Below are 26,149 nucleotides of genomic sequence, written 5' to 3'. Positions count from 1 at the left end.
GGGCTCATACTGATATTTGAAGGTGCTGCTAAATAAATACTGATCTGGCCCTAAGCCCTCTGGCCTTCTCAGTTTCTCAGACCAGCCCTCCCAGGCTTGCTGTACTCCCTTTATGGCAATAGCCCCCAACTCTCTTTCCTCCTGGCTGGGGCTAAGCAGAGAGAGACATCCCCAACCCAAATCTTCGAATACACACCGTCACCTGTGCCCTGCTTCCCCCAGATGATTATGGGACATTTCTAGTGAGGGTGACATAAACACAACAGTTGGACTCTAAAGGCAGCTGTCTGGCTGAGCAAACCTGAGGACATCTCAGGAAGAAGCCTGTCAGTGTGCTGGACAGCTGATGGAGGCGGGCGTGAGCCCAGGATTCTGGTCCAAGGACAGAGGACAGTGAGGGACAGGGCTGGAGCCCAGGAAGTTAACAGCTAGGAGGCTAGGAAAGGTCACAGGGAGGTAGAGAGGAGAGGGCCCGGAGGCCAGCTTAACATAACATGTGAGGGCAAAAATCTAAGGAATCAGTCTCTCAGCTATGTGTGCACACACACATGCACACTTGTGTGCACATGCATGCACACTCAGACACGTGCACACGCGTGCACACGCGCGCGCGCACTTTGTGGCTCAAGTGCAGGCCACAGGGTGGAAGGAAGACTTGCTGCAGCTGACCACAGTCCTTCTTTTCATTATGCCTTTCTCAGCACAGGCCTTCAACAGGGGGGTTGAGGTGGGAGGCATAGGCCGCTCCTGGAATGTAAGGCCTTGGCTTCTCTGGGTCAAGCCTCCCACCCACTGCTCCTGGAAGGGTTGGTGTGCTGGGTGGGCTTTCTACTTGGACCTTAACCAACTGTCCCTGGCAGCCCCCACCCGAGTCCACCTGCCTGGGTCCTTGGCGTCTAGCTACCGGCAGAGCTGACATGGCATGCTGACCAGTCCCAGGCAGGCACTGGAGCCTGTAGAGCACAGGCTAGAAAGGCTTGCCTGGACAGAAGTCAGCTGACCTCAGTGGCAGCACTGTGGTGCCCTGGAGTGTGGCCAGAGGAGCCAGGAACCCAGCCTCCTCCTGGTAGAGGCACTGGCTCTCCAGTCAGCTCTGAGGCTGGCTCTCAGCTTCTAGGGAAGGAACAGTAAGTGCTGGGATACTATTTGTAACCTTAGGCTTTCAGCTTCCATAAGGTGAATGTACTTTCTAGGTTCTGTCTACAGTACCGTGCATATAGGTACTGGCGTGTGATGTCAAAAAGTTTTCAGATCTGTCCACAGCCTTGTGCTCTGTCCTAGATGCCTGAGGAAGGATCTGGAGGGCCCAGTGGCAGGGAATTTTAAAATAAGTAAGTAACCAGGCCAGGGGACTACATGTGGACAGCACCTGTCCTCTCCAGCCTGCTCGGCATCCAAGATCCGGAGGAACTCAGTAAGGCTCTGCCTGCTTCTAGAATCCCATGCTCTGGATATGAGCCAGAAATGTTGCCCTCCTGCTCCTCAGTCTAATGTGAGCTGTGTGTGTGTGTGGGGGGGACTAGGGAGGGGCAGATGCTGGAATCCCAGCTAGGGTCCTACCACTTGTCTGTTTAGACAAGGCAGCTGGCTGGCAGGGACAGGTGGTGGCTGAAAGTCACAGCCATGACCTCTAACCTGGTGTCTGAGGCTGAGGTGAAGCTGCTACAGGTACTTCTCCAGCCCAGGCAGTATTCAGAATCACACGAGTGTAAACAGATGCATGCACACGCAAATAGGCACACCACTCCTTCCTCTGCACGCGCACACACACACACACATGTTCGCTCAATCTCTGGCGGTGTCAGCTTTTCTGCAGGTTGCTCTCTGCTGCCGTGGTGGCTGCTCAGGCACCCAGGCTTTGCTCACGGAGCCACAGCGCTGCAGCTGAAAAAGAAAAACAAGTGCTGAAAGGAACATTCAGGAAGCTGCTCAGCTGCCCAGAGACAAGCTCTTTTGTCTGCTGCTCTGGGGACGCTCAGACTGAGAACTGGGAAGAGCACATGTGCCACAGTGCCCAGGGACAGGTTGTTGCTGGGATGCCACTGGGTGCCTGAACACTGCCTCTCCGAGGCACTGGGTAGCACAAGCTCTCCCTGGCAGACCCACTGGGCCTCCGCTGCTCCAGGGCTGAGGGCAGAGGAGGAGGAGCCCATGTGAGGTTCATCCGAGGCCTTGGGGGACACTGCTCAGATATGACAAGGGCAGTTTTTGAATCAAGGCAGAGCAGCTGCTGCCAGAAACGGAGAGTCAGAATAAAATGGCTGGAAGAGAAGTCAGCCAGGACCAGTAATTTTGAAGATGAAGGCAATGACTGGGTTTAGACATTTCCTCATATAGATAAAGAAGCCTGGTACTGTGCTAGAGGACTGAGTGGAGGAGAGAGGAGACACCAAGGTGATTCATTTTAAAGATTTATAACATCCTGAATCTGGGGCAGAGAGAAGAAATGGTCTCACGCCTGATGAGGGGCCAGGGTAAGCCCGTCACGTGCAGGGTTGCCTGTTTAAGTAGGTCTGCGTGTCTGAGAGTGAGCAGACTCTCAGCGTCCTGTTCAAAGGCTGTACAGTGGTGAGGCAGGTACTAAGGAGGCCCACTGAGCCTATGGGTCAGGCAGGACACACTTGTGTTATGGCTGAATCGTGTCTCCCCAAATTCATATTAAGCTCAGAATGTGACTGTTTTTGGAGATGGGGTCTTTAAAGAGGTAATTTAATTAAAATGAGGTGATTAGGGTGGGTCCTCACCCCATGTGACTGGTGTTCTTATAAGAAGAGGAGATTAGGACACAGATATACACAGAGGGGAGGCCATGTGGAGATACAGGGAGATGACGGCTACCTACAAGCCAAGAAGAGAGGCTCGGCTCTCGGAAGGAACCCACCCTGCTGGTCACCTGCAGTTAAGACTTTTAGTCTCTTGAACTGAGAGAGAATAAATTTCTGTTATTTAAGTCACATAGTCTGTGGTGTTTTATTATTGCTGCCCTAGCAAACCACCCACGCACCCTGAGGATATGGCCTCCATTTCTACAGATGAGAGAACTGAAGGCAGAGAGACAAGTAAACTGCCCAAGATGGCAGCGTTCAGAAGTGGCAGAGCCAAGACAGGAAACCCAGGCCTGTCTGATTCCAAACCCGTATGTTGACACTAAGTAATCTCTATGCTATAGCATTGCCCATTAAGACATTTAGAGGATAGAAAAAGAAGAAATTCAGCACGGCGGCATTAGATTAATATCCGAGCAACATAAATGGAAGCTCAGATGTTAACAGAAAAGGAAACCTGCTGTCAAAAGTCAAAGACCCTGGACTCAGATTTGAAATCAGTCTTCTGACACATGTAACCCTTTTAAGACAAATGTTAAACCTGAAGATGATGTTATCTAGATTTTATTATCAGAGAATTTCTCTGACTTGGGGTAAACTAGAGAGCAATGTAGGAGTGGGCGCCTGTACAGGTCAGTACTGAGCGCCTCATTCTTTCAGATGCATATCCCTTCCAACAATTTCCCCCTTTAAGCTTGTACTGTAAAAACCCAGCCATATATTTTCACTACAAACAAATGCTTCTAAAGTGTATGTATGTTTATAGAAACATGCTGACTGTGTATGTGTTTCAGACACAGTTTCTCTGACCCCTGCTGTTAAGCCAGAGAGCTGGCTATTCTGAAATGAAAAGCTCCAGGATTGGAGGGTACAGCCCAACAGGCCCTTCCTGACACCTCTGCTTCTTGTGTTTTCTTCATCTTCAGGCATGGGGGACATAAAGAGTGCTCTTGGAGTCCTAGGTCAAGGGATCTCCTTCGGGGACTCCTGTAGGGGTCCAAAGAGAGGCTTAAGGGCAGTCCACGAAGGCCCTGAAGTTTGTGCATTTTTGTGTGTGTACGTGAACAGGTGCAATTTTCTGGGGAGAGCCACCATCCTTCATCAGTCTCTCAAAGCATGGGTAACCCAAAAAGGGCTGAAGAACTTAAGCCCAGTGCCTTGGGCTTAGCAGATAAGGGGGTGAGGTGCACTCAGGTGGCTACAATGACAACAGTTCAGACCTATGTAGACTCAGACATGATTTAGCTACAGGACAGGCTCATGAAGGGAGGTGGCAGTGTCCTGGCCTCAGATAAGCCCCAGTGATCAAAGCCACTCTATGATGGGTTCAAAAACACAAGCACGGTAAATCGAGATTTGGAAGAACCAGCTTGTCCTTGACTACACAGCCAGTCCAAGACCTGTTCAACTAGTTACTCAAGGTGCCTGATCAGCAGACCACTAGATGGTCCCTGTGCTCCTGTTCTCAAGCTAGGGCCTAGGTCTGCAGAACAGGGGGGTCGAGGAAATCAGATGAGGCCTTGCAGGAAAATGATGACAGCAGCACAAAAGGAAAGGGAAGAACAGCCAGGGGAGAGGCACCAGGGGAAAAATCAACTCATAAAACGCTCCAAAAAATCAATCTCTCGATTGTCAGACTCTCTCACCGTCATTAATACAAGAAACACAGAAACAGCTGGAACACAAAACAAACTACTGACTGCCTCCCTCAGTGTGCCCACTGTTAGTTAGGATGGCTCCCTGGGTACCTGTGGCCTCACACCCCTTCCAGTCCATTGGATGGTAATAAGAAACCCAAATCTGTAAGCCCACCCTTCCCCCATCCAAGCCCAGGAGGGAGAGTATGCATGAGCTTATGTCAGCAGAGGATACCACACTGGCTCAAAGGCTGCAGGAAACTTTGCAGCCTGTAGCCAAGTCTCAGGTGTCACCCTCTTCCCACCATACTGGGTGAGGCACAGTGCCAAGAACTTGAGAGCGGCAGAGTTTGCTACCAGCTCCCAAGTTAGGAGCAGGGAAGTACAGAAGTGCAGCTGGGCCTGGATGGGGCACAACGCTGAGCTCATTCCTCATATCAACCATGCTCATGGGCCCTTCTTGCACCATACAAATTACACAGCAAAAGGGAGGGGCCTCAATCAGCCAACAGCTACTGAGTAAGTGCCAGGGAAAGTTCAGGGATAGAGTCCCAGCTTCTCATTTCCAGGTCAGGAACTGAGCACTAGAGGCGAGGCAATTTGTGTGAAGGCTCCCAGGCACTGAATAGCAGGACAGGGTGCACACACTTCTCAAGGTGAGTGTGAAGCTGGGGCTCTTCCGAATACATCGCCTCCACTTGTGTGTTCCATTTTACAGACTGCCCAGTGCCTCTCACATACATTATTTCATGTAAGGAGGGATCTACAACTAAACAAGTGTCATCTCTGTAATGTTGCTTGGAATGACTGCTACAGCCTCCTAGCTGGTTCTCTCCTGCTCCCATTTCCTCTGCAGATCCCGGCTCAATGCCTGGTGAATCTTCCAAAAGTGCCAGTTTGATCATTTCACTCTCCTGTTCCAGAAGCCCTTAGCTCCCAGAGAGTAGACCAAGGACTCACCTGCCTGACATTTAAGACCCTCCATGATCAGACGTAACTATAACCTTATGTTATTTTAAAATAATAATGATACAATATCCTCCATCATCATCATCACCATCCTCATAGCTACCATTCCTGAGTCTTTAGCCAGGCACTGGGCTAAGTGTCTTCAGTGTTACGCAGACACTTGTGGTTGTCCACACTTCCTAGCTAACAAAACCTAGATTTTGTTCAGTGGGTCATGGCCTGGCCCAGACAATGGATCATGATTGGCCTAAGTCAGTGATTCTCAAAGTTCAGTCCCAGAACAGCATCATCAACCACTGGGAACTTGTCAGAAATGCAAATTCTAAGGCTCCACCCCAGACCTACTGAATCAGAAACTCTGTGGGTGGGGCCCAGCAATCTGTGGCTTAACAAATTCTCTAGGGTATTCTATTGCTCACTCTAGTCGAAAAACCAATGGTCTATACTAATCTGGACAAACAAGATCCCAACTTCCCACCTTGTTGGCTTTTTGACTCAGTTCTGGCTCATGAGACCAATATGAAAAGCTGGGGTGGGTATTCTGGGAAAGCTTTTTTTTTTTTTATAAAATGAAGAGAGGCATCCCCTGATAACCTTTATAGTATAAAACTGCAACCTCCACTGTGCCCGCCTTTACTTTCTAGCTTATTACCCAACTTTATTTTTTCTTCATACCACTTAGGGCCTGTTGAAATATTACATACCTATTTGTTTTTTTCTGTCTCCTCCCACTAAGAGCCAAGAGGAAAGGGACTTTGTAAGTCTTGCTCACAACCATATCCCAATGCTTACAATCCCAGTGTCTGACAAATTGTGATCAATGAACATATGTTTACTGAATGAATGAGTACAGCTGTCTCTGCTATTCCTTCTCTTTCCTGCTTTGGATGAGGAATTGATGACTGAAGCTGTAGTAGCCACCTTGAGTCCATGAAGCAAGAGAATCTCAGAAAAACTGGCTCTGGCACTGTTAAGCCACCAAACCAAACCCAGCAACACTGGGCCAGGGGCCTCTTGTTAGGTAAGAAAGTAAGCTCCTATTTGTTTTAAATACAGTAATCAGGTTTTATTCCCATAGCCCCATACATTCCTAAGTGACACACATTTAGTCATTTAATCTTTGCAACAACAATCTAACTTGTAGATGAGCAAACTGAATTTCAGAGTGGTTAAGTAATTTGTACAAGCTCATCTAATCATTAAGCTGTTTTCTTGTCTGAGATGCCCTCTAAATCCAAGGCATCTCTCAGGCCCCCTACTGTACACTTCTATATTGTATTCCCTGACCACTCCAGCCCACCAATAGCTGTCGTGTGTAAGTGTGCAGAATCTGTATCATTTATCTAGGAATCATAGCTACGTCTACTTTTTCTAAGCAGGTTGTTAAATCCTTGTGGATACACATCTTATCACATTTTATATGTCTTATGCTCCCCTTTCTCACACACCTGTTGGCAACAATTTCATGTTGAACTGAATGCCATTAGCTTACTGAGCATCCTTGACCTGGACATTTAACCTCTCTGTGCTTTGGTCTTCTCACCTGAAAGTAGGAATATCAGCCTGGCAAGTTCCAGATTTGTGAAACAGAATGAACTTTGCTTAGTATCACAGAACTAAGAGATAACTAAGAGAACAGTACCTAAGGCTGCCGGTGCTCCTAGAACAAGATAGCACAAATCTGTCCATCAGCAATGAGCCCAGTGGGGTAAAGGGCACACGCATCAAACACTTGCTGTCTCACCACACTCAAGCCTGGATGCTCAAGCCAAATGGCCCCGCCCCGCCCTGAAATGGAAGGGTTTGGAAAACAGAATCAATTGGCTCCATAAAGAAAGTCACCCTCCAATCTCATGGCACATACGGAACTGCCTGAGATGACTCCAAGAGGACAATAATTTATATTTCTCCAAGAAAGGCACAAAAGGCCCTTTCTGCTCTAGGGAAGGAGAAAGGTATTTTTTGTTTGTTTTTCTTAAACTTTCAGGAGGTTTCCAAGAAAGATGAGTGCTAATAGGAAAGCACAGAGTCAAAGCCATGAGAAAGGTGAGGAGGAGGAGTGGCTGTGAGAGACACAGATGATGGGGAGCCCGAGGCCACTGGTCCTTAGGAGGGGCTGAACTGAGAGCCTGCCTCTTTTCTGAAGGTAAGTGCTGCCCTCCCCTGGCCTACCTACAGAACACAGCCTATGGGGTGATAGCTGAGGGGCCCTGAGCATCCTCAGACCTGGCCACAAGGCCATTTCTCTCACAGCTCCACATCCGGGTCTCTGCTTTTTTTGTTAGATTTTCCTCACTTTGAAAAGTAGAAAGAGCTCTCCCTGATCTCCAATTTTCCCCCCTTAGTTGGCAAAGAATGAAAGGGCTTTACTTTGAAATTTTAGTAAGTCAGAATGGTAGAATTCTTTAACTGAAGTCCTAAAAAATCATGCAGTTCCCACTAACTTTTAATCTAGTTTGTTGGGTTTTGGCCTTCAGCTAGAAGGGAAGTAGTTTTCCACACCTGCCTCGCCCTCTCTCCCACCTTCCCTCCTGAAACTGAATCTGCTGTCACTCACTCTCAGACGTCGCTGCTTGGCAGCTCTGGGGCAGACAGCTCCGCCACCCGGGCCCGTTTGCTGAGTTCTTCACCAGGTGGCTCCTCGGCTGCTTCCAGCTTGCGTTTGGGGGACGCTGGGCCACTAGGTAGTGGTTTGGGGCCTGTAGGGAAGTAGGTCAAAGTGTCACACAGACTGTGTGTAGAGCCAAGATGACCTGAAACTATGCAGTGGCAGCTCTTTAAGGGACAGGGAGCCTGCTCATCAGTGCAATGCCAGCATGCTGCTCCTCAGGCCTGACCCTTGGCCTTCCTTTCAGGAAGGACCCTGTCTGGAAATTTCCAAGGAGAGCACGGCCAAGCGTGTTGGCAGCAGAGCTGGCTCTTGGGCCCCAAATCTCCTGGGCTCCAGGCCTGATTTTCCCTGTCTGCTGTCCTTGCTCTGAAGGTGAGGAATTCCCTCTGCGACCCTGGACATGCCTCCTAAAGCAGGAATGAGCTGCGGCACCAGCCTTGCTGAGCAAACTAGAAAAGTCCCTAGAGTTCATGCCAGTCTCACCTTACTGACCTTCATCCCAGAGCCCAAGGGAGGAGGTTAAGAATGCGGCAAGGCTATCTACTTTTCTCTATCCTGCCACCACTGGGCCATGCTCCCATCACCTGCCTGGACAACTGCAGTCACCTCCCTTCTGGCCTCCCTGCACTCACTCCTGCCCACACTGTCCCCGCCACACAGCAGGCAGAGTGAGCTTTGTAAAACATAAACCCGATCACGCCCCACACTGCTGACCATGTCGGCGCCTCCTCAGTGTACTGATGGCAGAACCTGAATACCCTGCGTGGCCACTGAGCCTAAGCGATGCAACTCCCGCTACATTTGTCCTTCTCTCTCATTCTAGCTCCTCATTTGGGAAATTCCAGCCGCATGGCCTCCCTACCTTTGTTCCCTGAATGGGGTAAACTTGTTCTTGTCTCTGAGGCTTTTCTTGCTTTTCCCTTTGCTGGGAATGCAGTTCTTAGAAAGGTTGGCTTTGCTCACTACTTGGTCCCTGTTCAGAGGTGTTCCCCGACTACTCCAATCTACAATAACCCGAAGTAATCCCCCTTCTCCAGCCTCTCTCATCGGGTCACTCAATTTTATTTTCCCAGAAGCACTGTTATCTGAGATGAGCTGCACGGTTCCTTTACTATCTGTCTGCCCCAGGTGGGATATAAACTCCATCGGGGCACAAATTTGTTCTGGCCTTTGTCATCAGCCCTCAGGGACAGAAGTGGTGGTGGTTCCGAAGTGCCCTCAAGATGGGCATAGGCCACAGCAGGCCAGCTGCCACTCACGTGCACTGCTCATGCTTCCAGTTTGGCTTGAGCTGGGTTCTGCCACTGGATTGCTGAGGTCTTCCACACAGGATGGGACAGATGCCAACAGACCTGGGAGAAGCAGGGGAGCAATCAGAATACACTCTCACAGGACTGCAGATGGCTTCAGGGGAGGTGAAAACAAGGTGAGAGGTCCTGGGGCTGACACCAAGGTTCCACTTAGTCCCACGACTTGTCAGAGGCCGGACCCAGCCCACCATGCAGTGTCCTGTGTCGTGGGAAGTCAAGTCAACGTGACAGCCTGGAGGATAGCACTGTCTCCGTAGAGGCATCTGGAAACCCCCCTCTAAGCCCCCCGAACCTGCAGGTGCTGCCCTTCCTTTCAGTGAGCTGGGGTTGGTGGGGAGTAGTGGCTCCTTACAGAGTCCCCGGTAGCGAGAGAGCTGCTGATAAATCTGCTTCATTCGCTCAATGTTGAGCCGGCTGGTTTCGGCATGGTTGACGATGGGCCGTGGGTAGTCCACACCGATGATGCACTTGGCTGCCTTCTGGATTGACTCTGGGGCATTCCAGGGCTCATAGATATAGCGAGAGGGGAACCCTTTCAATTTGGGCAGGTATCGCCTGAAATACACACCAGACAACCCATCAGCACACCGGGACCCTCCTTCAAAGGGTCAAGGGTATCTCGTCCTAGGAGGAGGCCACAGTGGCCAGGAGCCAGAGAGCTGATCTCCACCCTCACCTGATGTAGTCACCACTGGGGTCTGTGCGGCGGCCGAAACCCACAGGGCAGTAGCAGTGGAAGAACTGCTGGAAGAAAGCACTGCAGGACAGCCACATCCAGCTGCCCGCGTTCACGCTAAAGTCTGCATCCAGGAGCAGCTCATCAAACACCTAGATGGGGGCAGGTGGAACATCAGCCTACCTGGGCACCTAATGCCTGGTTCTCCCTGAGTCACCACATGCCCCATGGAGAAGAGCCAAAGCCCTTCTGCTCGAAAGCCCCATCTATGCCCTCTGAGCCCGCAAAGAGGATTTGGAGGGGATCCTCTGGACCCAGGGACCCCACCCCGGCCCCTAACCCAGAAGGGGCTGCCCTTGGCTGGGCCTGATGAAGGGGCACAGGCCAGCTACCCGCTGAGAGAGCACTCACCCGGACCCCACTCTCCCAGCTGACCCAGAGGTCCCCACGAGTGAGGAAGCAGGCCACCGCGTGCCGGGCCAGATGGTGGATCCAGCCTTCCTGCCTCAGTTGGGTCATGATGGCATCAATCCAAGGGAAGCCTGTCTTGCCCTCGGCCCACTTGGCCAGGGCCTCAGGGTTGCGGTCCCAGGGGATCTGGATGCAGATGGGGTTCCCCTCCATGCGGTCAAACCTGGGGTTATTGGTGGCTGCCGTGTAGAAAAACTCTCGCCACAAGAGTTGCCCAAACAGGGAGAGGGGGGGTGTGCTGTTCCGCTTCACCTGAGGGTTGGGAAGAGCATGTAGATGTAAACGCTTGCCTAGCTCTCATCACTGAGTCCCCAGACCTCTCCCACAAAGCAATCAGGAGCTGCCATGACCCTGGTTGCTCTGAACTCCCTAGACACATGCAGGGACTGTTCCCTAGAAGAAGCGCACAGTGTGCCCACTGGCTGTGACTCCAGGTCTGGCTGTGCCCTGCTCTGAGCCATGAGAACAGCTGCAGAAAGGTGGCAGTGGAAAAGGGTATCTCTGGAACCCTGCACTGGGAGCCAAACTCCCTGACTGGCTCATAATCCTCATGCTCAGGGCTCCGTTTGGTTCCACTTTCTAGACCATCAGAGGGACTTTTCCCATCACCACACATAATAAAATACGCTGTCTAGATTTTGGTCACATAAGTTATATACCATAGCCTGGATGTGGGGCCATGAGGAAGTTAAAAAATCAGACCTCCAGGCGAATAATGATTTTCCTAAAATCACAGATTACCCACTACACCCATTAAGTCACTCCATGCCACCCCAGAATCCTGATATTGGGAAAGACAGGGCAACGTGAAGCAACACAGACGCAGGATGAATCTGATAGTTGGTGTGCTGCTTGCTCTCCGAATGGAGACGGGGGCATTACCACAGGATCTGCTTACGGTCTGTATGGCAGGTCCCCGCATGCAGCCCTCCAGGGCATCTCTTCACCACGGACGGGCAGCAGCCACTCTTGGACTCCCTCTTTGATGCTCTGGACATAACCCCAAAAGGGCCACTGTGCTCTTCAGCTGAGGACTGGCTCTGGCCTTGCCCTCCTGCCTCCCACCCTGAGTAGTTGCCCTGTCTACCTGCTGCCAGCAGATCTGCCACCTCTAGGGACACACTGAGGTCAGCTTTCTGCCTATTCTGTTCTACCTGGTAACCTGGATTTTATGTACATCAGCAGTTTGGGTTGTGCAAGGCTCCACCGGCAGTTGGATTGTGGACTCTTCCCCACCTTCTCTGACTATACACTCACTTAAGAACCTCCAGGATCCACAACCTGGTCCCCACTCCCAAGGCCAGGGGCAAGGCCCATTTTCAGGGTGACTGAGTGGCCTGGAAGGTCCTGGTCCACTCTGCTGCAAGTGGGGGCAGGGCATGCCGCCCTCACTGTGTGCCAACCTTTTTATACAGGTCCCACAGGCGGTAGTAGAAGAGGCGGCAGGACAGGCAGCCGAAGCGCAGGTAGGGGCTGAGGCCAGTGGGGCTGGCCAGCAGGGAGTTGGCGTTCATTCGGGGTCTCTCATAGTTGGCAACCCAGGCCTGCAGCAAAAGAGAAGGCATGAAAGGAAAGGCCTGGATGTTACAGAGGAAAGAACAGAAGTGCTGGGTGGTTAAGAAGTTTGCCTGCAATCACCGAACAAAAAGCCAGGAGCCAGGACTTGAATGCTGTACTCATTAACTCCCTCAAGTTTTAGAATCACATAGAACAAGATCTTACTCTACTACTTACTATGTGACCTTAGGCAAGTTTCATAACCTCTCTAAGCCTTAATTTCCTAATCTACAAAATAGAAAGCTGAATATCTACCTTATAGGGCTGTTGAAAGATGAAAGGAAATAATGAAAGCAGGTACTTAACCCAGAAATGCTCAGCCCAGAGGCCAGCAGGTGGTAAGTACTCAATAGTAGCTGCTATTATTGCTATTGTTATGGCCATCAGGAAGATCTTTTATTTTTCAACCACTTTGAGCTAAGAGGCACTAAGGGATATGAGCCTGACCCCATACTCCCCACTGCATGGGTGGCCAACAGCTGAAGTTCTATTTCTCAGAAATGGGGCCATACCTTCCGTTCCAAGTGCTTATCCAGGCGTGCCAGAGCTTCTGTCTCTCCTCCCTGCCAAACAGCGGGGCCAAGTCCTTCAGTGGGGAACCCTACAGGAGGAGCAGGTCACAGGATTGAAGGGCAGGCCTTTCCAGTGCTGGCTCAGCAAGTCCTGGTACATCAGTCTGCTCTTTGAGCTCTGCAAGAACTGAATCACGGTGTTCTTGCTGCTACTGGATCTGAGATAATCCCTAACATTCCAGTCTTTTCTAGGTCATTCTGGTTTTCTTCTCACTGTGGCTTTTCCCTCTCCCTTCCCTGCCTTCCCATCCCAGCCATCCCTCCTTCCGGCAGATGAGAGCAATCCTTGACTGTTCACCCTTTCAGGTTAGCTGACAACTGTGGTTTTCAGGTGAGAAAGGTAACTTTGTTCAGATCAAAAAATGGGGGTTAAGGAGAGGAAGGAGAAAGAGAGAAAGGGTGTAGTCAGTCAGTACCCTGAGAGACCAAGAGACCCTCCCCTTCAACAAAGCAGTATTAGTTATCTTGGTATTGAAAAGCCCACTGATGCCAGGACCAGTGACTGTGCCTACATCATTTGAGAGGGAAAAGTACAAAAACAGAGACATGAACTAGAAATATATGATAACTTATGAGTACAAACAGGAAAAAGACCGGAAGGACATATTCCAAAATCACAGTGGTTATCTCTGAGTGGTGGAAAGAGTGACCATTATTTCCATTTTCATTTCTCTACATTTTCTTTTCTTTTTTAAAAAAATATATTTTTATTGATTTGAGAGAGAGGAAGGGAGAGGGAGATAGAGAGTCAGAAACATCAATGATGAGAGTCATTGATCAGCTGCCTCCAGTATGCCCCTGATTGGGGATCAAGCCCACAATCTGAGCATGTGCCCTGACTGGGAAATGAACCACAATCTCTGGATCCTAGGTTGATGCTCAACTGCGGAGCTACACCTGGCCAGGCTCTCTGTATTTTTTCTAAATTGTCTAAAATAACATGCATTATTTTGACAAAGAGGAAAGAAAGCAACAGGTATTTTACAAAAAGGGAGGTGCTGGCCTAAGAGTCTTGGGGCCAGAAGCACGCACCCAGTTCCTCCAGGGAGGGCACGCCATAGGTCTCATCGTGGTTCGCCTGGATCTCAGCCGGGCAGCTCTCCATCTGCTGGCTGGTCACGGAGCCCACGGGCTTCTTGGGTAGCTCCATGCGGCTGATGATGGCCTGAAAGCGCTTGTAGGTAAGGGGTGGCTTCTGTCCATTTAGCTCAATGATCCTGAGAATCCCAAAGCACATCTAAGGTCACTCATAGGGCCCTTCATTCTGGGTCCCTGCCCACCTAGATAAGAGCCCAGACTTTGAAGGCTTAGAGGGTTCCTTTCCTTATCTGCTTACAGGTCCCACCCCTAAGTGGAAAGAAGAGGCAAAGGAAGCTATATCTCCATTTTAATGAGGGTAAATGAAGCCCAGAGAGCTGGAGCAGGTGCCTTAGGTAATGGAGCAAGGCAGGGTCAAAGCTGGGACTCAATTCCAGGTTCCCTGGTGACAACGTGGAGCCGCCTACAGACAGGAGGAAATGCCTAGACGGGTTTCCTCCTAGACAGACTGACCAGATCTCTCTAATCACAGAAAAATCCCCACTAGTTTTCTTGGTACTCAGCCTGGCTGTCCATGCCATGGGAATTCCTGTGGATCTTCCTCTCTATCCTGGCATAAGCCTTGAGAAGTTCTTTATAAGGGTTGCAAATGTGTTCTTTTGTGGGACAATCATTCCCTTCTTGGCCCCTATTTTCTAGAACAAAGAGGTGCAGAACAGCCTCTCCTCCCTAAGCCAGAGACTGGGGCTGTGGTTATTAATAGCAACAACTAAAACATAAAGGGTATTTTGCAGTTTACAAAGTATTTTTTCATGAGCAAGAGAAACATAGCTGTACTCAGGTAATAAGAAAAGATGTAGGAGAGTGGAGAATTGAGTCTGTTTATATAAAGATGAATTGGGATGGGTTAGAGCCAGATTCCCAAGGCTCTTGTTGGCCAAGAAGCAGCTTACGCAAAGCGGCTGGCTGGGTGAGTTCATTTCTCAGTTCAGCTCTCTGGCTCTCTCTCCTCCTCTTTCGGAGATCTGAGGTTGGCTGCTGCCCCCGCAGAACCTCTCCCCTCCTCCTGCACGTGGCAGGAGGAGGAGTTCCACACCCAGCACCTCCTCCCGAGAGCTCAGCTCACGTGCAGAGCTGTGTGACCCGCCTCCTGGCAGCCACCACTGAGAGGGAGGTAGGAAGAAGTGGTGGCTGCCGCCTTGCCAGCAACAGCAGCAGCAGGAGGGTGACAGCTCTGCCAGGGAAGGGGAAGAAAGGGTTTCCTCCTAGAATCTCTGAAAACATAGAGGCTGTCCCCAGGGAAGGAGGCCACTCTAGTTATCAGCTCCCTGCAGGGATCTCTAGAGCCTCCTGAGCAACATCTAAATGCATGACCTGGAAAACTAGATAGCTAGGGAAGCCCAGAGAACTCATATTGGGTACAGAAACTGGGCCTATGAGAATAGAGATCCTATGGGAGGGGTAACATTTAGGGTCCACAGAAGTCAGAGGGCAGCCTTTGAGGAGGACAGCAGTGGGAACATGAGGAGTGGATGGGACTGGAGCATATTAGGAGCAAGTCTATGAAGACCTTCAGTGGGGATCCTTGCTGCTCCATACCTTGGGTTTAAAGAGCCTCTTTGCACCCAAATCAGAAAAAGCTCTTTGAGACCTGTTCTACAAGCCCAACTCTGGTCCATTCTCCTCCCGCTTCTATAAAATGCCACACCTCATGCGCCAGGTGGCCATATTGCTAAACCTCCCTGAGTTCTGCTCAGCAGGGGCCCAAATCACCAACTCTCACAACTGGTAACCTGACCCCTGGGACCCATCTCTTACCTGTCCAGGTCATAGAGAGTATGAGAGTTCTCGGTCACTACCTCCACACCAGCTTCCTTGGCCATCTTCATGATGGCAGCATCCCGTTCTTTCCCAAAGGGTTCGGAGTCATATTCAAACGTCAAGCGGGTCACCCCCCATTCCTGTGGAGAGAGAATCTGTTATGCTACACTGTTTGGGGAGGAGGGGGAAGCTGGACACTCAGTTCCATCCTGGGAGGGAACAGAGAAAGTCTAGAGACCTGTCAGAATGGGCTGCAGAACAAACCAGGGACAATGATTTGAACTGGAAAGTAAACAATCTCAGGTTCACAAGGTTTGAGGAGGGCAGGCCTTTGAGGTGAGGCCAACAGCATGGCATCATTGGAGCCTGAGGCTAGTGGTCTCTGTGGCATCAGGAGAGGTGGGTAGCCCTGTGCACTTGCTGTGTCCTTGAGGTAGGGGAATGCAGCGGGAGGCTAGAAATACAATGCTCTCAGGGGAGCTCCCCCCCCCCTCTGTCCCAGCAAGAGGCACTGACTCACTGGTGGAGACAGTCTGGGACAGGATTGCCACCTCCCTCCTGCTCGGCAAGCCTTTCCCAGAGCTCCTCACAGCCCTGCAAACTTCTGGCCTAGTTTTCTTGGCAGACTTGTACTATGTGAAGTGTCTTAATGGTTTCCACAGCAACACTGCTGAGGCCAGCAGCAAACAGAGCTAACAGGCTCCAGCTCTCAGAGAGCTGCAGAAGGAGGAGCAATCCTTAGTCCAGAGGTCACAGAAATTAAACCAGACAGGCTGGGCTACATGTTAAAAAAGAAGGGAATTCTTTTCTAAGTATTTAGTTATTTCTGATAGAAATTTCTAGATTTCCTAGCAATGTTGAAAGAAAGCTGGCCCTGTGAAAGGTTGTACAGATAACCCACAGAAAGCTCTAGAGCATGCAGCTAGCAGAAAGAAAAGCATATTCCAACCACAGTCTCTGGTTATGGTCCCTTAAAACTGTGAACTCCTTGGGGCAAATGTCCTGGCCATGCTCAGGCTGGTTTGGTTCTGGCTCAGCCCTGCCTGGGGTCTGGGTCCTGAGCAGGGCTGGTTATCCTTGTGCAAAGATAACAGCACTAAATGTTTATGGAGCCCTTACCGTGAGCCACGTACCAGGCTTAGCAGTTCATATAGATTACACTGTTAAATACTCATTGCCCTGTGATAAAAATCAGAATGCTATTACATGACACCTTCTCCAAGAAGCCTTCCTTGACCTTCTCCTTCAGTAAGTCTCCTGCATCCTGCTCTTTTCCCATCACAGCATTTATTATATGGCAGTGAAGTTGCCCATTACTTACCTGTTTACCCCATTAGAGTGTGAACTCTCAGAGCGGAAACCATGCTGTTTCACTCCTCATCACCCTAGTACCTAGCATGGGGCCCAGTACATAGCAGAGGCTCAATCAGTATACACCGAATGACTGATCTACCTGTGTCTCTGGGCTGTACTGGGGGTTGGCCTTGGCGGTGCTGGGAGAGAGTAGGGCAATGCAGAGGGAAAAGAGAGGCAAATATGGTTAATAGTATAGATGTTAAGAACACAGCTTGGAGTCAGAGAGCCTGGGCTTGAATCCTAGACCACCACTTCCTAGCTCCGTGACTACGGGCAGGTTATTGTTTCCTCATCTGTACAGTAGGGACAGCGGTACCTACCTCTTAGGGCTGCTGTGAAAAGTAAGTGAATTAATGTATGCAAAGCACTTACGTAGAACAGTGTCTGACTCATAGTCAGCCCTGAATGAAAGGTGGTTATTATTGACACTGTGTGCTTTGTACGTGTGCATTTGGAAGGGCCGGGGGGTTGAGGGGAGGTGAAGTGAATGATGAAGTGTTTACTGAGCTGCTTGTCTTGACATGAAACCTTTCCTCCTATCCTTCCCCCTAAAAAGAGTAGGGAAGGAAGTTGAGTGGAGAGGGGCCTAAAAACAACGTGAGTGCTGAGGATGAGGAGAGACTGTCCTAGAGCCCTCTGTCCATGAGTACTTTTGCCTCTGTTTGGACTTTAAAACAAGCTTTATAAAGGGGCTGGGGGGCAAAGTGGGCTGCTGATATAGAAAACAGGCCTGTGTGGTGCCCACATGAAGATTTCATCTGCCATTTACCCAAGAGGGAGCAGGGAAGCTCCCTCAGAAAGGCTGACTCTTTTCCCAATTAGCAGAGCAAAGAAAGACAGGAAATGCCTCTTGCTAAACAGGAAACCTCGCCTTAAAGTCCTGGCGTGGAAAGAGCCCTAATAAACCTTGCTGGCTTGAGTCAAGGAAACATCCAAGGAAGCATCCAGGGTGGAATAACTTGCTACATCCCATGTCTGGACTGTGCTGGGAACTGTCCAAGAAGATGGTGGTTACACAGAATTTTTTCCTTAACAGTTTCATTCTGTCGGCAAGCTGACCAGCTGCATTTGCTCCCAACTTCTCCAGCAGCAGCGGTCAGACCAGCCCTGATTATTTCCATTTCCTCAGTCAGAATATCATCTCATTCCACCTGTGGGGCAACCCTGGGGAGTGGACTCTCACTGTCTTCTCCCCGACTCTGCACACTTACCTTGAATAGTCTTGGGAACACGTCAGCTGGCTGTCCCCGTACTACAAACAGGCGAGAGTTCAGTTTCCTTAAACTCGTGTCCAAATCTTCCAGAGACTGAAGAAGGAACCTGCAGAGCCCACAGAGGCCTTGTTAGTGGTAACATCATAAAGAGTCGTTCTCTTTCCTAAGTAAGCAGGGAGAAACTGGCCCGCTGTTTATGCCAAATAAGTAGCATCATTAGTACCAGGACCAGAGAGGCCTAGGTAGGGTCTAGTCCAGGTGTGATATGGTAGGGGATCAGTTGAAATCCTGATTTTGCCACTTGCGTGACTTTAGGCAGATAGCTTTTTTCCTAATCTGCAATGTGGAGTTGATGTTAGTACCTATCTAACAACTATAGAATTGCTAAGAAATGGCCCGGCCGGGCGTGGCTCAGCAGTTGAGCTTCAACCTAGGATCCAGGCGATTGGGGTTTGATTCCTGGTCAGGGCACATGCCCGGGTTGTGGGCTCGATCAATGACTCTCTCATCATTGATGTTTCTATCTCTCTCTCTCCCTCTCCTTTCCTCTCTCTGAAATCAATAAAGATATATTAAAAAAAAAAAAAAAAGAATTGCTAAGAAATGAAAATCAAATAATGCATGAAAAACATTTTATACAGCGCCTGGCATTAAAAAAATGTGGGCTCGATGTGAGCTGCTCTTACTCTTGTTGTTTCTCTGTGATCAGAAGCAAGTCACTTCTTCCCTCTCAGCCTCAGGCCCTGTGTATAAATATCCACCCATCACAAGGTTGCTATGAGAATCAAAAGGGATGAGAAAGCCATCTGAAACAAGTACAATAGTGTGGTATGAAGCTGAGGTCCTATTAGCAAAGAAACAAGCCTGCAGTAGCTCTGAAAAATCCTACCTACCCCAGTCCAACAGATGCCCTGCCTTTCTGCAGTCATGCTTTGGGCTGTGTGCGCGTCTATGGCCACAGCCCCACAGCCTGGATGGGGTCCCCACTTCCCAGGGTTTTGTTTGGCAGGTGGCTCATTCTCCAGGCCTGTCCGGGGCTCCGGCCCCCAGGTTCTCATCCCAAGAGGGAGAAGACCTTAGACAGTACTTCTCGATAGGATATCCTCACATGCTTTCGGGGATGGGGTTGGGTTGGGGTAAGGGGGACTCCAGTTACTCAAGTGACCTAGCTTGAGATTTGGATCGCCAAGGAAAAGGGAAAGGAAATTAACATTTTTTGAATGCCTTTGGTGGTTTTTAATTATTTTTTATGTGACCATAAAAATTTACTAGCTGTTCAGCTAGGCACAAGCACCTTTCTGAGAAATTCCATCAACATATTTTATGATATGTGTTTCATTTTTAAATGAAATTAAATTAACATTTTAAATAGATAACTATATAGTTCAAAGTTCAAGTTACAAAAGAGTACAAAGTAAAAAGTCTCCTCCCCCTGTGACTCCCCAGGGGTGACCAATGTTAATCCTCCAGAGGTGACCAATGTTACCAATATTATTATATGTCTGCTTTGCATTTTAAGTGTGTTTTATTTTTAATTCTCTCAACACATTTTGAAGGGGAAAAATTGTCCTTACTTTATAGATGAGGAAAATGAAACAGAGAGGCTAGTTAATTTGCCTAAGATCAGTTATTAATTAAGTGATGAAGCTAGGATAGGAACCTACTGGTCAGACTGTTTTCTTCTCTTTTCCCCATTTCTAAGGCCTCTTAGTGGTACAAACACTGCTCTAGGGGCTGAGATTCTGCAGGCCCTCATATGTCTGGAGTCCCTCTCTGACAAACACAAGCCTGACTACAGGCAATCCACTGACATTCTGATCTTCCTCAGGGACTATGCCCTGACAGGTCAGACTCCTGCTATTTACCCCTTAGCATCTCCTGCCCATCTCTGACAACAACGGGAATCACCAGATTTTATTTTGAGCACAGTGAAACCCTGTGCCTCCTGGGCAGCACATCACATTCCCTGCCTCCTGGAGGCGTAGAGAAACAGCAACTGCTCCCGGGCTGCCAACTAGAACCAGCCCCCGCTGCTGCCTCTGACGTCTGCAACACGACACTCCCACTGGGCGATGCCACAGACCCACATTCCAGCACGAGCTGAGTCGTGGCTCAGCCCAGAGCATCATGCTGGCTAAAGAGTGTGCAGAGACTCTCCAAGGGGTTGCGACGGGAGACTGACCAGCCGAATGGGTTATGCAAACCAGAAGCTCTGCCTCTGTGAATTTCTGTTTTTGAAAAGCTGACACCCTTAGAAAAGAAAGCTGAGAGGTGAGTGACGCACTTGTATTGGCCTCCTCCCAACACCACTCCTCTTGGGAGGAAAATAAGAAAACTATGTACATAGCCTCATGCCACCTAAAACTTGGGCTCTGCCATGCAGAATGGCTAGAGCTACCTGGTGACAAATTACACAACCCCAAGACAGACGGTCCTCCATCTGCAGATCCCAGGAATGTCCTTGCCATGCACTTTGTGAGCCTCTTCCTTCACAGTCCACCAGGCTGCCGAGGTCTTTCATTTGAAGCTGTAAATGAGGCTGACGTGGACATCTGAAAGCTAGCTTCCAGATGCCTTCTATTTCTAGACCTCATGTACTAAAATAAGAGATTCCTTGCAACATGTCTTAAGTATAGGTAACCCCATGAAAGCCCTTTTCATCTTTGACAAGAGAGGTCTATAGCTGAGGCAGGGAGCAGAAGGCCCAATTCTGAGCCCAGCAACCAAATAATAAGAGCAACAATGAACATTTAATGAACATTTGCAATAAATGAGGCACTACTTGTTTTACATATATTACCTCATTTAATTCTAAAATAGCTCTATGACATACTGTTATTATTTCCATTTTACAGATGAGGAAACTGAGGCACCAAGAAATTAAGTGATTTGACCAATATTACAGCTAAATAGTGGCCAGAATTCAAACCCAGTCAGCATCTACATTCTTAACCACCAGGCTCCGCAGCCTCTTGACCAGGATTCACTGCCTGAGCACTGATGTTATGCTGCCCAGGACCTTTGCTCCCAGACCCTCGCTCCTCTGAGGATCAGTTACCATGGCTTACCCAGAAGCTTGGTGAAATGCGAATCTCAAGCTCTATCCCAGCCTTCCAGGATCAGAATCTGCACTTTAGCAAGATCCCTGGTGAATCCTTTGCACATGAAAGTTTCAGAAGCACTGTTCTAGGAAACGGAACTTTACTTCTAGCTCTATTTATAGGTTGCCTTTCTTTGTTTCTCATTTGTTTCTACTAAACTTTCTCCTATACTAATAAATACACATATTTCTTGGTTGCCTTTCTCTGTCTTCTTCTACTCTTAGAAAGTGCCATTCATGGTTATTTTAATTTGATTCATCTGCACAAAAATGCTATGTGGGAGGCAGTGTAGGAGGCGCAGGAGGATAAGAGATCACAGATTGTGCTTCCCCCCCCCTTCTTGCAGATGGCCCAGGGCCCACCCTTTCGAGGGAGGCTTCTCAGAAGCAGCAACTGAAGTGTTTGCAGAGCTAGGATGTTATGCTGCAGCACAATTCTCCCAGACCACTCCCAGATCCAGAAACAGCCACCGGAAGATTACACATATTGCAGTTATGCAGAGATACTGCTGGCTCCTTCGCTCCCCCAACCCCCAACCCCCAACTGTGTGCATAAAAACAGCCTGCAGCTCTGCCCTGGATCTGATCATGGGAATAGAGAGTATGGTTAGGTGGGGGTGGTAGGAGTGTTTCCAGGCCCAGGAGCAGTTATCATATTCGACTTGTTTTGTATTATTTCACTTGTTTCTTCTGAACGCCAAAACCAGAGTTCCTGCCAGTGCACTGCGACACATTTCCCAAATTGTTGGGCTCAGGTCTGTGGTTCTCTAGTCCAGCGCTTCTCAGGCTTTGCTGCACATGAAAGCCTTTAAAACCCTAATGCCCAGACGATAACCCAGGACAATTAAATCAGAATTGGGGGAGGAGGGAGCCCGGGCATCTTTTAAAGATCCTTCAGGGATTCTCATGTGCAGCAAGATTGAAAACCACTGCTCTAGTTAGTTCCCTTATTTTTATTTATTCCCTGACACTTAGTTCTACTAAATTATGGTTGTTTACTTATCTTCCTCCCTTAAAATGTAGGCTCCGGAGCTCTGGACACTACAATTGCTTGTTCACTGCTGTGCATCTAGAGCAGTGCCTGGCACTCATTAAATAATTGCTCAATTAATATCTGCATTGCTACAGGGACTCTATGACTTCAGGGTTTGACTCAGGCATCAGCTGCCACATTCCTTTTCTCTTTTCACTGGCTGAAAAGCATACCCACAAAAGGGTGACCCACAAAAATCCATAAACACCTGTTCCTAGCAAATCTGAGTTTAATAAACAACAGTTTTGTGTTGATTTTTTATCTCCACTACCACAAAGGAGTAGGGGGTCCTATGCAATGTCCCCCACAACCCAATAAAAGAAGAAATTCTTTCGTGACTATGTAACAAGCAGGTAGCCCTATTCTATTGACTTTGCTCTGGTTGGCACACTGCCACAAGAAGAGAGGCAGTCTGAGGCTTGGTTTAATGTCCATGGTAGGGATGGTCATTTGAGGATGTTTGTCAAACCCAAGCTCCTATCTATGGAAACTGGAGCAGAGGCAGAGCAATAGAGCAGCCTGAAAACAGTGTGGGCAGGCTCTCCACAGGACTATCTTTAGTCATTCCCTCTATATAAATGGCGCAGGAGGGGGCATTTCATAGGCCCACTGCGAGGAGTGCTCCCTTACCTGGAAAGGCACACACCCTGGAGAGGAAAGAATGGTGTGCTGAGAGCCACCATATCCAGGGAATAACCCTGTCCATCAGTGCAACAAGGCCACAAGCAAACATCCCCCCAAACAATGCAAACAACCAAATGACTGCTGAGGGGCATTTTAAAAAGAGATGAGTACACGATGTCTCAAAACTCCTTGGTTTTCAACCCTGGCTACAGAGAAAATACATCAACTACCTCTGTTACTCCTTTCCCATGATTCCATGGACTCCATCTCCTGGGAGTCATCAAAGAGGGGCCCTTGATATCACAGCTTGATATCATATGCTCTCTAATCTTAGCATATCAGTTGATAAAAACCTAATCTATAGTGGCTTTACTGTCCTTTAAAATCAACTCAATTTGGAGAGGCAGGAGGAAGTGACACTTTGGTTCTTTTTAAAATTTGTCTTCTAGCAACCTCATAGCTGCAGAGGCAATTCTCCAAAATGGGTTCAGTACTTCTCTCTAGCTCAGGACACAGTGCCTCTAATTGGACGTGTCTTTAAGTTATTTATCTATAATGAAGGGGAGACTTGCACTGGCCTTATTTAATGCTAAACCACAGTCTACAGACACTTTCAGAGGCAGGGCAGTCTTAGGGGAGGGAAGCCAGGATGGGTGAAAGGACAAATTCAAACAAACCAAAGCTTAGAAATGACCTTCAGGAGCCCAGCAATGGGCTCTTTCCTTGAAGAATGCAATCATCTCAGTGCCACAGATTCAGAACCCGGACCCTACCCTCACACCATAACATCTCCTTTCCTCCCTTCCTTGAGCACTACGAGCCCTAGATCAGGAGTCCCTGTTCTGCCACTCACTGGCTACAGGACCTTGGGCAGGTCAACGTTGTGTCTCTAGGGCTTAAAGGTCTCATCTGTACAATGGGGATCATGATCTCTGTCCCACAGAAATGTCTGAGGCCCGTGGGGATAACACAGTACGGAAGCACTTTGTCAGCAGTCGAGCCCTGGGCCGCCCAGGCCATTGGTTCGATGCCTTACTGCTTCCCGGGTCCCGGACTCTCCTCGGTGGACGCGGCTCCGTCTCCCAGCCCCACCTCCCTCAGGCCCAGGTCTTCCGGGGGTGGGGACTAGGGGGGCAGAACCTCCCCCTTTTGGGTAGGGGGCGGGCTCTTCGCTCGGAGCCCCTGAGGCCAGGTTTCGTCCCTAGAAACCCGCGACCCCGCCCCGGGCCACCTTACCTCCATCTATTGATTCCGACCGAGGAGGAGGCCGCGAACCAAGGGTCGAGGATGTAAACGCAGCGCACACAGCGCGCCCCGCGCACTGCCGCCAGCAGCGCCGGGTTGTCGTGGAGCCGAAGCCCCTTGCGGAACCAATGCACTGAGGAGGCGCCATCCGTGCTGGGCGCCGGCGCCGGGGCCGCGGCTGCCGCCGTCACCGCAGTCGCCGCCATCACCGCCCTGACTGCTCTGGCCACTGCCGCTCTGCCGGTGTCATAGCCATGGGCCCCGCCCCCTACCCGCCCAGTGACCTATGACACCGCCGCTCCTCTCTATGTTCCCGCCCCCTGGCTCTGAAGCATCTCTGCCATTGGCTGGGAACCTCCCGCCGGGCGATTGGTCTACCGGCTCAGAGTCCGGCCCCGCCCCCTCACGTTTCCACCATGTGTCTGCCGGCAAGCTGGCGGCTGGCGGGCAGGTAGGGCGATCCCGGCGGTGATCTCGCCACAGACCGAGTCTCAAGGGCCAGAGGATCCCTTACATGCATCCTGTTCAAGGCCTCCGGCTGGAAGAAGCTGCCTGGGCGTGGGCCGGGGAGAGGGGAGGGTCGCTGTGTCTCCAGGCAGTGACCTACAGAACTGACAACTCATCGTCCCACATCACCATGTAATCAATGTCGTCATTATCTACCGCAATCTGTTATATCACATACAGTATTCTGTTGCAGCCGCCATTTGCTGAGTGCATTTTATATGCCTAACAACGTGATAATTTCCTTGTATATACTGTACCATGTACTCTCAACTCAGGCCAGTTGCATTCATTCAACAACCCCCAGTGAAAGGGTTATTATTCTCATTTTACAGACAAGTACATTTTGAGGCTGCCCTAGGTTGAGTGACTTGCTCAATATCATAAAAGGACCTCAGCCAGATTACTGTGATTCCTAATCTTCTGCTTTTATCCAGAACGCTATACTAACATCTGTGCTGAGCAACTTGCCATCTGCAAGTGGCATAGTCTGAGGAGGGGAAGGAGCGTCCTGATGTGCATATGAACACCTACAATGAAGTGTTGACAGTAGGCTAAATGTTCTGATCATGTCTGGGGTTATCAAGTGGAGAACAGTCTGTTTCAGTTTGGCACCATTGTGCTCATGCTTGGAACCTCTCCTAATCCTGGGAATGAGTAATGAAGGAATTTAGCAATTCAGTGCCATTGATTGGCACCACTCTACAAACCAGAGTGTCATTTTAATCCCAGGCTTCCTTTCATTTCCAGGGTTTTGCACAAGCTGTTCCCTCAAGCCTGGATCACACTCCCCCCCTCACCTCCTTTCTAATTCCAGTTTGCCCTGTGTCACTGCTTAGTATAATGTCACCTTCTTGCTGTCTGGTCCCAGTCTGCATAGTGCCTGGTCTCGTTCTGTGCTGCTTCTTATCACTGGCCTTAGTACATGGTACTAGAATTTCCTACTTGTCTGTCTGCCCATTAGACTATAAACTCCTGAAGGACAGGGGCCATGGCTTACAGTTTTATTTCTAGTATCTAGCTCAGTGCTTGGCACTTAATGGAGTAAAAATTGAACAGGGACTAGGGTTGAACAGGGTTGGCAGGAACCCTAAGAATCATAGTCCTGACCCTGTTCTTATTTGTGAATCCTCTCTTGCTGAACAAATAGATGCCACCTCTTGTCACTTTTTTTTTTGAGGTTTTCTGTCCCCCCTCTCCTATCCCTTTTTCTCTCCACTAGGTTGATGGTCTTCTAGGAATGGAACAGAGAGTTTAAGAAGATGATTATTCCCTATAGCCTCAAAGATGAGTACTCTTATCTCTTTCTCTTCCCCACTCCCATTATGCTTTCTCTATAGACTGAGCTCTACGAGGGCAGGGACTGCGCTTATATTGCTCATTGGTGTGTTCCTAGCAACTAGTTTGGTACCTGACATGTAGTAGGTGCTCAATAAATATTTGCTGACTATCACTTATCCCTATCTTTTTAGGCTATCATGAGAGCAGTGTTGTACTGTGGTTAAGCCCAATGGCTGCATTCAAATTTTGGTTCTACTTTGACTCTGCATGACTTTGGTAAGCTAGTTAACCTCTCTGTTCCCCTC

The 26,149-nt window shown here is 49.4% G+C and overlaps 1 protein-coding gene across 1 annotated transcript; it reads right to left on the bottom strand.

Annotated features, from left to right (window-relative positions):
• Window positions 1–924: 924 nt before the first annotated feature.
• CRY2 (cryptochrome circadian regulator 2) lies at window positions 925–24,265 on the bottom strand. Its single transcript, XM_016204078.2, has 12 exons — window positions 24,051–24,265; window positions 18,055–18,163; window positions 15,485–15,627; window positions 13,661–13,845; window positions 12,569–12,657; window positions 11,903–12,043; window positions 10,440–10,751; window positions 10,029–10,180; window positions 9,705–9,907; window positions 9,302–9,394; window positions 7,989–8,130; window positions 925–1,884 (listed from the first exon to the last, which is right to left on the bottom strand). Exons 1-11 carry the CDS (start codon window positions 24,263–24,265, stop codon window positions 7,991–7,993), a joined length of 1,782 nt encoding a protein of 593 aa, XP_016059564.2. The 3' UTR covers window positions 925–1,884; window positions 7,989–7,990.
• Window positions 24,266–26,149: the final 1,884 nt, after the last annotated feature.

This window comes from Miniopterus natalensis, chromosome 11, assembly GCF_054644295.1.
Source record: "Miniopterus natalensis isolate mMinNat1 chromosome 11, mMinNat1.hap1, whole genome shotgun sequence".
NCBI classification, from domain to species: Eukaryota; Metazoa; Chordata; class Mammalia; order Chiroptera; family Miniopteridae; genus Miniopterus; species Miniopterus natalensis.
The sequence above is the reverse complement of the archived record's forward strand: the minus strand, read 5'-3'. Positions and strand labels throughout refer to the sequence as shown.